The 13,573-nt window shown below is 61.9% G+C and overlaps 1 protein-coding gene across 1 annotated transcript in view; it reads left to right on the top strand.

Moving 5' to 3' along the window:
* The first annotated feature begins 713 nt into the window (after positions 1-713).
* Positions 714-13,573, top strand: part of NPHP4 (nephrocystin 4) — a 51,077-nt gene continuing 38,217 nt past the window's right edge. Inside the window, exons 1-5 of the mRNA XM_023748555.1 lie at positions 714-867; positions 1,845-1,914; positions 6,392-6,562; positions 7,524-7,676; positions 12,870-13,042. Coding sequence (XP_023604323.1) covers positions 6,428-6,562; positions 7,524-7,676; positions 12,870-13,042 — 461 coding nt within the window. The 5' untranslated portion in view covers positions 714-867; positions 1,845-1,914; positions 6,392-6,427. The remainder of the gene's footprint in view (positions 868-1,844; positions 1,915-6,391; positions 6,563-7,523; positions 7,677-12,869; positions 13,043-13,573) is intronic.

The following is a 13,573-nucleotide window of genomic DNA, read 5'->3' on the forward strand; positions in this document are numbered from 1 at the left end:
GGGGGGTAAAATTATTAGAATGAGAGGGAGGGGGCACCCGCAGAAATAACAAGAAAAAAAAAAAAAAAAAAAAATAGAAAAAAAAAAGATGCGGGGGGGAGAAGTCAAAGAAAGAGGGAAAAAAAAAACGGAACAGGGAAGACTGGATGAAGAAAGAGAAAAAAATGGGGCAGAGGGAAGATGGAGAGAGAGAGCCAGCCGGCTGGAGAGGAGGTGAGGGTGGAGGCGGGCGCGGGGACGCGCGAGGGAAGAGGAGATGGAGAATCACCGCAGGCCTCGCGGGGGCCGCCGCTGCTCTCCCGGTGCGCGGCCGTGGACAGCGCGTCCCGCCGGGGTCGCCCCCTGCACTCACCTGGGGGCTCCAACTCCGGATCCTGTGCCCGCTCCGGATCTTCCTTCCCGCCCCGCCCGGCGACTTTAGCGCCCCCGAATCCCGCTCTCCCGGCCAGGTTCCGCCCGCAGCATCTTCACCTCGTGGGACACCCGGGGCCACGCCTCTGACAGCTCATCATTGGCTGGAATTCACGCCAGTCACATTCCCATTGGCTGAGGAAGAGCCAAGCATGCAAATCAGGACGGACCCGCCACCGCACCGATTGGCTGGGGCTGGCGGAGCGGAGCCTCTCGACTTGTGCTCTGATTGGCCGATGACGGTGACACGGGGCGGGTTCTTGGCCAGGGCGCGAGGCTCCTCCCGCGGTGGCAGCGGCCCGGGCGTCCTTCGGCCGGTTCTTGGCCCGCGAGGCCTGAGGCTCCGCCCGGCACCGGCTGGCGGCGGGGCCTCTGCGTCCGTAGTGGATCGCTTCCTCGAGAGCGTGGGCCTCGTCACTCCAGGGTGGGCGTGGGCGCGGCGGACCGGTCTCCTAGGTAACGCGGCAGCGACAGTCGGAACCATGTTGGCTGGCGCTGCGGGGGAGGCTGGACACGGTCTCGACCCGCTGGGCCGCTGAGCGGGCCGGGGGTCTAGGGCTTGGGCTTGGGGATGCTCGGCATGTCTCTCCGCGGGGGCCCGGTGCCTGCGGGGCGCGGCGGCCGAGCGGGGCGCAGGGCTGTGCCAGCGTCAGTTGCATGTCACCCCTCCGCCGTGACACTTGGTTCGGCCCGGGCTGCTGGTTGCCTGGGTATCCTCGGCTCCTGGGGGCTCACCATCCGCCCTCTGCCCCTTGACCCCGAGTCCCTCTGCAGTCCCCAGCTTTTAGGAGAGCGCGGTCTGGTCTTTTGCTGAGATCTTGGCGGGCGTTGGTTTTCCCCGATCGGCGTCCCCAGCGGCCTTCCGGTACCGGAGGCCCGTGGGGGACTACTCCTGGGTGCGTTCCCCAGGGCGGGGTGCCCGTCTCCTGTGGGTGCCCATTCCCAGTGGGTGCCCGTCCCCTGTGGGTACCACCGGCCAGGGAGATCTCCAGACTCCCTAGTCCTCGCAGAAGGCCACCGCGCTGCCTGTGTCCAGAGCCCCTGGCATGGCACTTGCCTTCACCCTCTGCTGTCCAGCCAGCTGACCTCCTGGCCGGCTCCGCGCTCACCACCTGGCCCCTTTCGGTGGCCGGCATGCTTGCCCTGCTGCCCGCTCCTCCTTCAGACTCCGAGGCCCCACCCAGGCACATCCCTTTAGCGCCTGTCTCCATAGACGCCAGTTCTCAGACCCACTACCTTCTGTGTTGCAGTGTCGTCTTGGTTGAAGTATGTGCAGGAAGTCCAGGCTCCGCTTGACTAGTTAGAAAGGAGGTGGTTGTAGCTACAGGTGTCTGTCACAGCTCACGGCACCCTCCACTCCTTCCTGTCGTCTCCACAGGTCCCATCCATGTCTCTGGTCCCGGTAACTTGTGTCCTTGTCTTCCTCCCTCCAGGTACACGTGCCATGAGGGTCGGGAGCCTGTCTGCTGTGGTCAGCGCCGTTTCTCCAGGGCCTGGCACGTGGTAGGTACTCAAAGGATCTATTTTGAACCAGGGAATTCCAGGCGGTGCTTAATTGGATCTCCACTTACTCTCCCCCCCCACCTCCCCAAAGTCCTCCAAAGCTTTTGGGTCTGTTATTCAGGATCTTGTTCTTTTCTGGGAAGGACAGCTTCTCAGGGCTCCCGCCCTCCTCCCTGGACTTTGGCCCAGCTGACCTCCAGCTCCTGGGCCCCCTCCTCTTCCCCCTGCCCTGCTTTCAGCCCCCCCAGAAAGGAGGCTGGATTAGCTGTCATCTGTGCTGCTCCCTCAACCCTTGTCATTCTCTCTGGATCTTTATTCTTTAAATATATTTTTTTTATTGATTTCAGAGTGGAAGGGAGAGGGAGAGAAACATCAGTGATGAGAGAGAATCATTGATTGGCTGCCTCCTGCACGCCCCCTACTGGGGATTGAGCCCAAAACCCGGGCCTGTGCCATGATGGAATGGAACTGGTTCACAGGTCGACACTCAACCACTGAGCCCCACCGGCCGGGCCTCTCTGGATCTTTAGATTCTTGGAGTCAGGGCGTTGGTCTTCACACGCGTGTGCCGGGTCAGACAGGTGTCAATAGACGTGCTGAATAGGCTTCAGCAGCAAAGACCCCGGCTGTGGAGGTGGGAAGCAGACGCAGGGAGGGCAAAGGACTTCCGAGGAGTCTGAGAGGGAGGACCAGCCTGGCTCCCTGGCCAGTGCTCCTGACCTTCACCCCTGGGGCCTCCTGTCCCTCTGCCTCTCCTGGCCTCGGCGGGACCGCGGTGCAGGCATGGTTAAGGGGCTTTGCAGTCAGCCCCGGCCGCTGTCTGACTGGGAATGGCCATGCAGCCTCACTGTGGGGGGAATGGTGGTGCTCATCTCAGCCCTGCTGGAATCATAAATGTGGAAGTGTGAGCGCTGGCTCATGGCAGGGCTCACAAAAGCTGCTGTATTTTTTCTGTGTCTCCCCAGCCCATTGGGCCCCTTTCTTGGGAAAGCATGGGACCCTCCTTTTTCTCATCATTCTTCATCTAGCCTCCAAGACCCGTTGCCCTCCCTCTGCAGCACCCCCACTCCTCCGGCATGTGAGGGTTTACTTCATCATCAACAGGATTCCCGCCGAGTCCCTAGTCCTGACCTCACGGAGCTCAGTCTCGCAGGACAGTGGGGACTGCGCAGTGTGGTGACTCCAGTGGGGATCCCATGCGGGGAGCCCTGGGGGGACGGGTGCTCATCCTGGGGAGGTGGCATTTGGTCTGACTCCGGGAGGACAAGGAGGATTACCCAGGTGTGCGTGTGTGTGTGTGTGTGTGTGTGTGCGCGTGTGGAGAGGGTGAGAGGGCGTGATGTCCGAGGGGAAGGGCCGAGTGGAGGCGGAGAGGAGGGAGGGCCAGGTGGTAGCTGTTCTGTGGGGCCGGGATAAGGGAAGAGTCTGGGTGCCGCAGCCCCTGCAGCTGCCTGGGCTCCACCCCCAGGAGCCTGGGTCTCGGGTCACCTCTCCCTCCGTAGCCCGTGCAGACCTTGCTGCCCGCCTCCACCTGCCAACGCAGGGTTGGAGTTTGGGTGGCCGATCCTGTCAGACGGGCGCCTCCTTCCCAGTGTGTCCTGCTGGTACAGCGGGGGCCATGCCTCTGCCCAAGGCCCCATCGGTGCATTAGGGCACTCGCTTCGCGTGAATAAGCATCCCGATTTCATAGGAAAAGTCAACGGGAAACAACATTTCTCTGAAAAAAAAAATGCTTGGGAGTCAACTTTATGGAAACTTCCATTTGCTCTTGGGAATGTTTATTGAGCTCTGATGGTGGCCGGGTCTCAGGGACACAGGAATGCAGGCCCCCTCTGTAAGCAGCTGGCCGGTGAGCTGGTGAGACGAGGGCACGTGGCAAGTACCGTGACCCAGGGAAACACAGGGACCACGTGGGCTCAGGGCTGGACCCTGGGGCCGCCAGGAGGCCTCCTGGGCAGCTGGCTCTCCCACCGGCTACTGGCCGGGGCCCTTCTGCTCGCAGGGTGTGGACGCCTGAGTCCCGTGGCTTCTGTAACGTTACCACAGATGGTGGCTTCAAGCCGCAGATTCATTCTCTCCCAGTTCTGGAGGCCAGGAGTCCAAGGCCTGTCTCGCTGGGCTACAGCCAGGGTGGCCGGGCTGGTTCCTCCTGGAGACTCCGGGGGAATCCGTTTCCTCGCCTTTTCCAGCTGCTAGAGGCCCCTCCACATCTCTCCCTGCGTCCTTGTCCCCCGGCCTTTGCTCGGAGCCCTCCGGCCTCTCTTGTTAGGACCCTTCTGACCGTGAGGGGCCCACCTGGCTAATCCAGGATGACCGCCCTGCCCAGGTCCTTAACAGGCGTCACATCTGCAAGTGACGGACAGACGCAGCGTTGAGTGTGCAGCTGCCAGTGAGCTGCTCATCCTGCTGCACTGAAGTCCCTCGATCTGTCCCGCAGGCTGGGTGGACCCGCTCCTCCTGCAGGAGTTTCTGTCGTTCTGCATGTTCCCCCAGAGAGAACAGGCTCTGAGTTAAGCGGTTCTTCCAAATACTGACGCATCTAATCATGCAATTTCAAAAGCTCGCGTTCGCTGCAGCACTACCCACCTCCGAGAATCTGAGGGCATGAGCTGCCGGCTCACGGAGCAGGAAACTGACTTTCCCTGTTCTGCTCTTTGCCTGGAACTCGATTTTGATTACGAGTCTTCCTTGAAGTGACAGGCTCGTTCGCTCACGTTGGAGAGGTACCTGCCAAGTACAGGTCTGAGTAAGCGTGTTTCGTTTCTCAGCAGTTTTCAGTGTCAGTGTTGCCGTATGAACAAAGCGCCGGTTCGGCTCGCAGCCTGAATCGTCAGAGCAGGGCTCACCGGCCGGGGTGACCTCTGCCTTCATTTTGGCAGTTTGGGTTGATTGTGGAGAGCGGCTACAGCGTTTGGACAGGTTCAAGCCTCGGACTAATGAGAGGACATGGTCCTCGTGGCAAAGCCACGTGCAAGTCCCAGCACAATTATGGCCAAAGGCTGTGGCTGTGAGCTTGACCTTATGGTCCGAACCTGTGGCCCCTCGTGGCTGAGTGATGTGGGCTACGGAAGGTGCAGCAAGTAAACAAAGCTTGATCAGGTGCAGGTAACTGAGTGGATTCGAAACCCGCGAGAACGTTGTAAACGTCTTGACCCGCCCTGACTTTGCCTCGTGGAATCTGCTATAAAATAAAGACTCGGCTTGCAGGCCGTGGTGCTGTCTCTCCATCTGAGAGCAGCGTCCCACCCAGGCCCAGCTTTATCCTCTTGTCTGTCTGCTCCGTCCTTCACCGCCCCCCTCAGGCTCACCCCTGGCCGTGCTGAGTGCGGCCCAGTTTATATTTCCCCTTCCGTCACAGAATGCTAGAAATGCATGTTCTCCAGGAGAGAAAATGTGTCCTTTTCACAGTGTCACCAAGGGCATCCGTAAGTGAAGCCCATCACTTCGCTGTGAGTGGGGAGGGCTTGCTCCCCTGGCTGCCGGGCAGGCTGAGTCCTGCAGCGCCCACCATGGCCTCGCTCCACACAGTGAAAAAGGCAGACCTCACCTGGATGTGTGAAAATGGCTTTGACCTCGCGGAGCCCTTGACTAGCCTGGGGAACCCCAGGGTCAAGATGTTTACAACGTTCTTGCGGGTTTCGGAATCCACTCAATTACATGCACCTGGTCAAGCTTTGTTTCCTTGCTGCACCTCCCGCAGCCCACATCACTCAGCCACGTGGGGCCACAGGTTTGGACCATAAGGTCAAGAACTGCTGGCTTGCAGACCAGCCCGCTGCCTCTTCTCCCCACCATTTAGTGTACAGAGTCCGGCCTCTGTCAGCTGAAAAGACCCTCAGGAAGGGTAGACCCGTCTGGCTGGGAGGTGAGCCAGGCGACACTCAAACTGCCCCCAGCTGGCTTCAGCAGCGAGAGACTTTGCCCGTGCCGAGCCGCCTCGGGGGCCTTGCCTGGCTTCTGCTCTGCCTGCTTCTTGTGTGTGTGAAGGTGGGGCTCCCGCACTGGCCCAGCAGCTGCCGGGGAGCCCTCCGCTCCAGGGGCTGCAGGAAGGTCTCACTCAGCAGACCCGGCAGAAGCTCTGAGATTTGCATCTTGGGGCCCTGAGTGGGCCACGCCCCCCAGTCCCGGCGGAGACAGCCCCGTCCCCGAGGCCTGGGCCCTGTGCGCGCTCAGCCTCCGCAGCTGCATGGAGCGGCCCTGCGTGTCCGTCCCTGGGCCAGTCTCCGAGCCCGGAGAGTCCTGCTCTGATTGGCTCCCGAGTGGAGTGGCAGAGCGGTTCTTTGGAGCGAGACAGGCACGCTTGCCAGGGGGAGGCAGCGCGGGTGCCAGTCTCACCCTGGGTGCGGAGGGTGGGGTTGCAGAGGCGGGTTAGGGGGTGCTGGGCCCTCGGATACAGTGGGAGGTAGGGAACTTTCAGAACTGCTCTGAGCACTGTGGTACTTACAACTCTTTTATTTCTTTGACACGAATGGTGCAGGTGACCCCCGAGGCCAGTGACCCGCCGACCGGCAGGATGCGTGACTGGCACCAGATTTTTGACCAGAACGTGCTGGTGCCTCCCCACCCACACAGAGCACGCCAGCCCTTAAAGGACTCGACGGCGTTTCAGTGCGTCCTGAAGTGGCTCGATGGGCCGCTAATTAAGCAGGTAAAGAAATTTGCTATTTATTGTCAAACACACGTTGTTACTGCTCAGCTGGGAGGCTATTGATTTCCACTTATTTATCTTCGTCTCACCATTGTGCCCATTACCTTGGGCCTTGGCAATATTGGGAGGCAAAGTGGCCCATCAGCAAAGAGAATCCGCGACTCAGCGGCTCGGTCAGCACTTTTGACCCTGGGAAAAGCCTGCTTCTGCCCACAGTACAGCGGTTTTAAAATGGGTAATCTGGTTCCCTGGGCTCTTTCTTCCTTTTTTAAAATATATTTTTATTGACTTCAGAGAGGAAGGGAGAAGGGGAGAGAGAAACAACAATGATGAGAGAGAATCATGGACCGGCTGCCTCCTGCACGCCCCCTACTGGGGATCGAGCCTGAAACCCAGGCCTATACCCTGACCAGGAATGGAACCCTGACCTCCTGGTTCATAGGTCAGCGCTCACCACTGAGCCAGCCGGGCAAAGGGCCTGTGTTCATAGTCTCTGGCTGCTTTGTCTGTACTTGTGGCTGTGACATCTCAGGCCTCACAGATTTGCTTCTCCTTTGCTGACACCACCCTGTGGTTACATCAGGAAGGGTTCACTGGGTTGTGCTCGATAAAACCCACCCAAATAGCCTAGCTAGAGGCGACCATTCCTCACACGGCAGGCAGACCCTTGGTTACTCCAAGCTTCAGGTGTGGCTGACCGGGGTCCGTGATGTCCTCGGGCTTCTTCGGCTCCACCGGGTGCCAGATGCACCGGTCCCCGCAGCCCCCGCCTGCGTCTCCTGGGCTCTGTGGGTCTCCCGGCGGGGCTGGGCCCGGGGCTTCGTGTTCTGAGCGGTGGTTCCTGGGAAGGAAATCGGTGCCTAAACCCCGGAGGACGCTGACAGCCGGCTTACCTGGATGGTGGTCAGCACCTGCGGGAGGCTCAGCCGCTGAGAACCTCAGGGCACACCCCGTCTCACAGGGCGCGCTGGAGATGCTGTCGGAGCTGGGGTGCCATCTCCGCGTGTCTCTCTTCGATGTCGCCTACCGCCACTTCTTCGGGAGGACGTGGAGGAGCGCAGCGAGGCCCGTGGAGCCGCTCCCCAGGCAGCCGTCCAGGATTGTCCTGAATGAGGTGGGTTTTGATGCGGGCAGCAGGTGTTGGGACCCTGGGGCGGGCAGGGGAACCCCCGACCCGGGGACACAAACAGCGCCTCTCAGGCCCGGAAAGGCCTATGGGCCGCAGCCCCGGCTCGCAGCACTGGTCTGAGGGCGGCGCCATTTCCAAACAAAGTCTTTCGTGGAGGCCAAGCGCCCTAAATGGGTGAGAGCGCTGCGCTGGCTGGAGCAGTGGGTGGTGGGCGCGTGGGGTCTCGTCCCCCAGTACTCGGGGTATTATGTTCCCCCAAAGAGTAACCCAGCAGGTCACAAGGCCGTGCGTGCCTGCGTTTGTGCGTGCCCACGTTTGTGTGTGCCTCCCTGCGTCTGAGCAGGTGGACCTGGTGAGCTGGCTGTGTGGCCACGCTGACCGTGGTGGCTGTCCTGTGGCCTCTACCCCGTGCGTCCACGTGGAGGAGGTTGCCAGGGTCTCGGGGTGGGACCCTGCTCTGGGGCGAGCACAGGGATGAGTCCCTCCACTGTCCTCCCCTTGGAGAGGCTGGGACTGTCCCCATGGGTGGCACTTGGCCGCCAGGCTGCCCACCCTGAGGCGCTGCGCCGTGGTGCGGGGACCCTGCAGCATCAGGGTGCGGGCAGGAGGAGCCTTCTGAGTGATGCCCGCCCTCCGTGCTGCCCAGGGCTCAGCATCGTGCGGGTGGGGGGGGGGGCGCGCTTCTGTTGTCACTCCCGTTGAGTGACGCTTCAGATGTCACTGCATCAGCTCGCGGCTCCAGTCCCAGGTAGGAAAACCGAGATCCGGCTCCGGTTCCGAGTCTGGGAGCAGTGTAGGCTCCATCTCTGCTGGCGTTGTTTGCATCCTGTTTACTGAGCTGGGCGTGAGGAGTGGCAGGGGCTGGCGAGGACTTAATCCTGGCGCCTCTGGGGAATTGCTCCGTGGCCTCGGAGTTGCCAAGGAGGAGAACGCGCCGGGGAAGTGTGGGCCGGAGGCGATGCCCAGCCACGGGATGGCGATGGTGGCTCTCCAGTGCTGTGCCCTCAGCGAGCAGCAGAGGCCGCTGGTGCCCCGGGAAAGTCCTCATGTCCAGCACTTGCTTTTGTTGCCTTGACGGTCAGAATACAGAAAAAGGGGTTTTGTTCAAGTTCTTTAGCTCCAGAGAAGGCCCCTCCCCGTGTGCACACGTGTGCATGTGACGTCTGCACAGTGAGCTGTCCCTGAGGGGCTGGCATGTAGGGGGGCAGGCGCTGCTCACTCTGGGGGTGCCCTGCCTGCTCCCTGTGGACACAGATGAGTCCAAGCTGCCCTTTTAGGGGTTCGGGAATTGGGTGGCGTGCTCTGACTCCACTGGCTGCCTGTGTGTCTGCTTACCCGGCAGCGAGGGGTCTGGTGTGAGGGTGCAGCTGCCCGCGGCAGGCCCAGCTGGGCTTCGTGGCCCCGGACGTGGGTGTGGGCGTCGTCCTCCTGTGCTCAGCGTTGTTGAGGTGTCCGTGTGAGAGGCGGCCCTGGAGAGGCCGCTGCTCATTCCCCGGCCTTGACCGGAGCCGGGAGCTTGTCTGTGAGTGATGATGCCTGGCGCCCGGCCCCCAGCTCCGAGCGGCTGTGGGCTCTGCTCCGAGACGCCTTTGAGGAGCACTGCCCTTCGCTCCCGAGAGACGCCCGTCACTCAGCCGCCTCTCAGCAGGTGTCTTTAAAAAATAGCCGGGGGCTGCCCTGGCCGGTGTTGCTCAGTGGATAGAGCGTCAGCCTGTGGACTGAAGGGTCCAGGTTTGATTCTAGCCAAGGGCACATGCCCGGGTTGCGGGCTCGATCCCCAGTGGGGAGGAGGCAGCCGATCCATGGTTCTCGCTCATTATTGATGTTTCTGTCTGTCCCTCTCTCTCCCTCTCTGAAATCAATAAAAACATATTAAAAAAATAACGGGGGGTCAGAGTACCGCACAGCCCCTCCATTTTCTCTCCGATGGATCCGGTTTCCCTTAAATCCTCTGATGACCACGCCCATCCTCGGGGACAGGCTGGTTTTCCTGCTTCAGCTTCTGGGGGTGACTGGGCAGGAAGCCTAGGGGTTCTCCACACACAGGGGAGACCCTGCCGGGGTCCTCCCACCCCAGCCCACCTGAGCCCTGGGTGCTGAGGTCACAGGAAATCAGCCGCTCTCTCCGGTCACAGGTGATGGGCTGCTTCCACTCCCCGCCCCAAGGGGACGCTGACCGTGTTCCTCGCCCATGAGAGCCGGCCATGTCCGCGTTAGCAGTGGCTGTAGGGAGGCCGGGGGACCCCGTGAAACTCCAGGTCAGCTGCTCTCCTCCAGACTGGGGCCCTGAGCTAGACCCTGTGCCGCCCCCCGTGCAGCGCGGAGGCGGTGGGGAGCCAGCGTGTGTCCAGGAGAGCGGCCGTGTGGCTGGCTGTCATGTCCCTCGGGTCAGCCGCTCTCCTCCAGGCTGGGGCCCTGAGCCAGGAAGGGGGACACTGTTGGGACTTCGTTGTGTGGTGGTCCAACTGCCTGGCGTGGGGGACAGTGCAGAGGCCAGCCTGTGAGCTGGGGTGTGTTCGCCGTGTCCTGGGAGTTTGCTTACTTTCCTGTGTCCGCCGGGAGGTGCCCTTTGGCCGGAGCGGGCTGTCCTGACTGCTCTGCAGGGTTTGCTGTGAGAAGGACAGGAGCTGGTTGGACAAGGTGGACAAGGTGGCGCGGGGTCACTTTGCCTGGCTGCAGGCACTGTCACCCTGGACGGCGACACACAGGGCCTGGCGGCTCCCTGGGAGGGGCCGTCTCCTGGCCGTGCTGCTCGCTGGGGTCAGGGTGAGCCCACCAGGTGGGGGACGCCTCGGCTTTGTCATCGGCGAGTGCGTTTCCCGGAGGAGAGTGCTGAGCAGCCCCTGTGCCTGGAGGTCCAGGGTCCGAGCCCAGTGGGACCGAGCGGCGGGTGAGGTCAGGAAGCGCCGTGAACGACCTGCCTTCCTGGCGATGCTCTGGCTCAGGCCGGTGGAGAAGGCTCCGGCAGGCACCCCTCCTCTCCCTGGCCTTGCCGCCGCCGTGCCTCTGCTGGCGGCCTCTCCGGAAGCTCGTTCTCAGAGGCCCCGTCACTGCCATGGGGTGAGACGTGGAAACGTGGCCTGAGGCCCGTGGGGTCCGTGTGTCTGAAGGTGAGGCAGCGATAGGAGCATTTCTGTGGTTTATTCATCTGCTTATTGGGCAGGACCTCTCACCTGTGGAAGAGTGCGGTGCGAGGTGGGGGCATGGGTACCCACACTGCGGGCCTCCTCTGGCAGGAAGCCTGATGTGCTTGACGCGAACCTCCATCCTGTCATTTCAGTCGACGGGCAGATTTGCCTCTCGGTGCGTGGCGTTCGTGCACCGTCCCAGGCGGAAGGGCGCAGGCAGGTGTGGCCCGCTGAGTGCCGTCGGGGTTCGCGGCTGAGCCCACGTGTGCGGTCAGGCGGCCCGGGCCTAAGCACCGCGTGAGCCTCTGGACCCTGGCCGGTGACGGGAGGGCAGCTGTGGAGCCGCACCGTGTGTGCGTCCCAGGCGGCTCTTACCCCCACGAGCCCCGGGGTCAGTCCTGAGCAGCTTGCCTCGCCTGGCCTCGCCCTGGGACCCTGGGCCTCTCCAGGCGGCACCTGCTTTCCCGGGCCCTTACGAAGCCTTTCGCACGGCGCCGTGCCCAGCCCGCAGGGTCGGTAAGTGGTGTTTGGAAAGCGCGTCTGTCCTGACCGATGGGCAGCGGGGTCAACCCAGGACCTCGTGTTTGCCCACGTGCCGCGCCTCCAGCGCCACCTCCCGCTCGAGCGGAGTCCCGGAGACGAGGGCCGGTGCGGCCCTGCTCTGCTTGTTTTGTCTCAGAATCATGGTTCGGTGTAGGTGACAGGGAGAGGCCGCAGCCCTGAACCTGTGCTTGGGGCGTGCTGGGAAGCGGGCCCGGCGCTGCGGCGGGGCAGGGCCACAGTGACCTCCGGCCCGGGGGTCGAGCTGCTGACAGGAGAGAGGGCGGCGGTGTCCCTGACGCCGTGCGCACAGGGCACACGTACCAGGCGGGACGGTGACCAGCACGGCTGGCGCTGGGGCTTTAGCCCAGGTCCGCGTCTTGGAAACAGAAACATAGTTCTCCCCGGTCCCGCCACCTGTCCGCGGTAAGTGGCTATTATTTCATCATTTTGCAGTAAAAGAAAATAGAATAACGATTTATACCTCCGGCTGATGTGTTAATGTGTCTCTCCGTTACCCCGGCTGACAGTCTGTGGTTGCAGTAAATGCTTCCTGGGTGACACGCGGTGACGGCTTGTTACAGGATTAGTCCGGCTTTAAATCCCCTGCTGGGCCCTGCCCGCCTGGCCTGGCCTGACCTCTGTGCTCAGCTGGGACCCCAGCGCGGACGCTGGGCTTCAGGGACACGGAGGCCAGAGCCACAGCTCACACATCTCCGCCTCTGACTTCTGTGTCTGTGACTCGGTTAGTTTTAAATAAAAGCAACTGCATCGGCTTCACGAGACAGAAGGAGCAGCAGCAGGGAGAGGCGCTCTCGTTCCCCGAGGGAGAGACGGGGCTGACCCCGGAGGGCAGAGCTGGAAGGAGGGAAAGCTACGTGTGGAAACCTCTGAAGAGCCATTTGAGTATCGTCTGCTTGGCTCAGGCCCCAAACGATCGTGTAAGAAGATGCTCTCCACGCGATTTTTTGTGATAAAAGGTGTTAGTGGGCTCTGTGCCGGGATAGCTACCTGGCACCTTGAAATGTGCTAGTGACACAGAATTGGTTCAGGGCAGCTTCAGGGTCCTTCCCTCAGCAGGGCTCAGCGCACCGGCAGGCTGACGAGTTCTGTGCAGCGAGTTACATACCATGTGCGTATGTGCGGCAGGGCCTGTCCTGTCTTTAGTGCCCCTGGGGTCCTGCCCCGGGCGGTGCGTGGCCCCCAGCCTCTTTCTTCCCTGCAGGGCCTGGTGTCTGTTGGCATTTTTTTGGATGGAAAATTCCCGGAGCAAAAGCAAAGGGCGGATGTCCTGGGTGGTGGGGGCTGGGGGTGAGGAGCCGGACTCGCAGGGGGCCGCTTGACTGTGCCTGTTGTCTCGGGCGCCTGGGAAGGGACGTGGCACTGCAGGGCCATGTGTGGGTTTACATGGCACTGCCCAAGGTGGCAGGGAGCCCAGCTGCGCCCTCTGGGTCCTGCTCTGCAGGTGGCGGTGTCCGGCCCTCACCTGGCTTCTGACTTCTGTTTGCAGCCCGTGTACTTCCACACGTCCTTGAGCCACCCGAGCATCGTGGCCGTGGTGGAAGTGGTCGCCCACGGCAGGAGACGGGACGGGACCCTCCAGAGCCTGTCGTGTGGGTTTGGGATTCTTCGTATCTTCAGCAGCAAAACGGAGTCTCCCCGCATGGCCTCCCAGGACAGACGGTACCTCCTTGCGTCCTCACGTCCGGTCCTTGGATGTCTGTCCTTGGCTTTTCCTCGTCCCCATGCTCGTGAAACCGCGGCCCGCTTGGCCACACAGGTCGGCTACGTGTGTTGGCTGATGTGTGTGTGCACACGGGGCACCGGTGGTTCTGCTTGTAACCATTCCAGCCCAGCCGAAGTTGCATTGCCCCCTGGGTCTCTCTCTCAACCGCGGCCCCTGACCTTTTGGGCCGGAAAGGTCTTTGCTGTGGGTTGTCCTGTGAGTGTAGGATGCCCAGCACGTCCCTGGCCTCCACCCACCAGGTGCCAGGAGCACCTCCCCTTGGTGATGACAAACATGTCTGCAGGCATTACCGACTGTGCCTTGGGGGACAGAATCGTTCCTGGCTGAGAGCTGCCATCCTACATGGACAACCCTGGGAGGGGCTCAGCTGCTGTCTTTCTGGGGGTGTTTCAGTTACTATGGGTTTCCCTGCGCGGCTTCCTGGGCCCAGGGGCTCGGCCCACTGCAGGTGCTGGGTGCATGGGCTG

Source organism: Myotis lucifugus, unplaced genomic scaffold (genome assembly GCF_000147115.1).
Source record: "Myotis lucifugus unplaced genomic scaffold, Myoluc2.0 scaffold_1544, whole genome shotgun sequence".
Classification (NCBI taxonomy): domain Eukaryota; kingdom Metazoa; phylum Chordata; class Mammalia; order Chiroptera; family Vespertilionidae; genus Myotis; species Myotis lucifugus.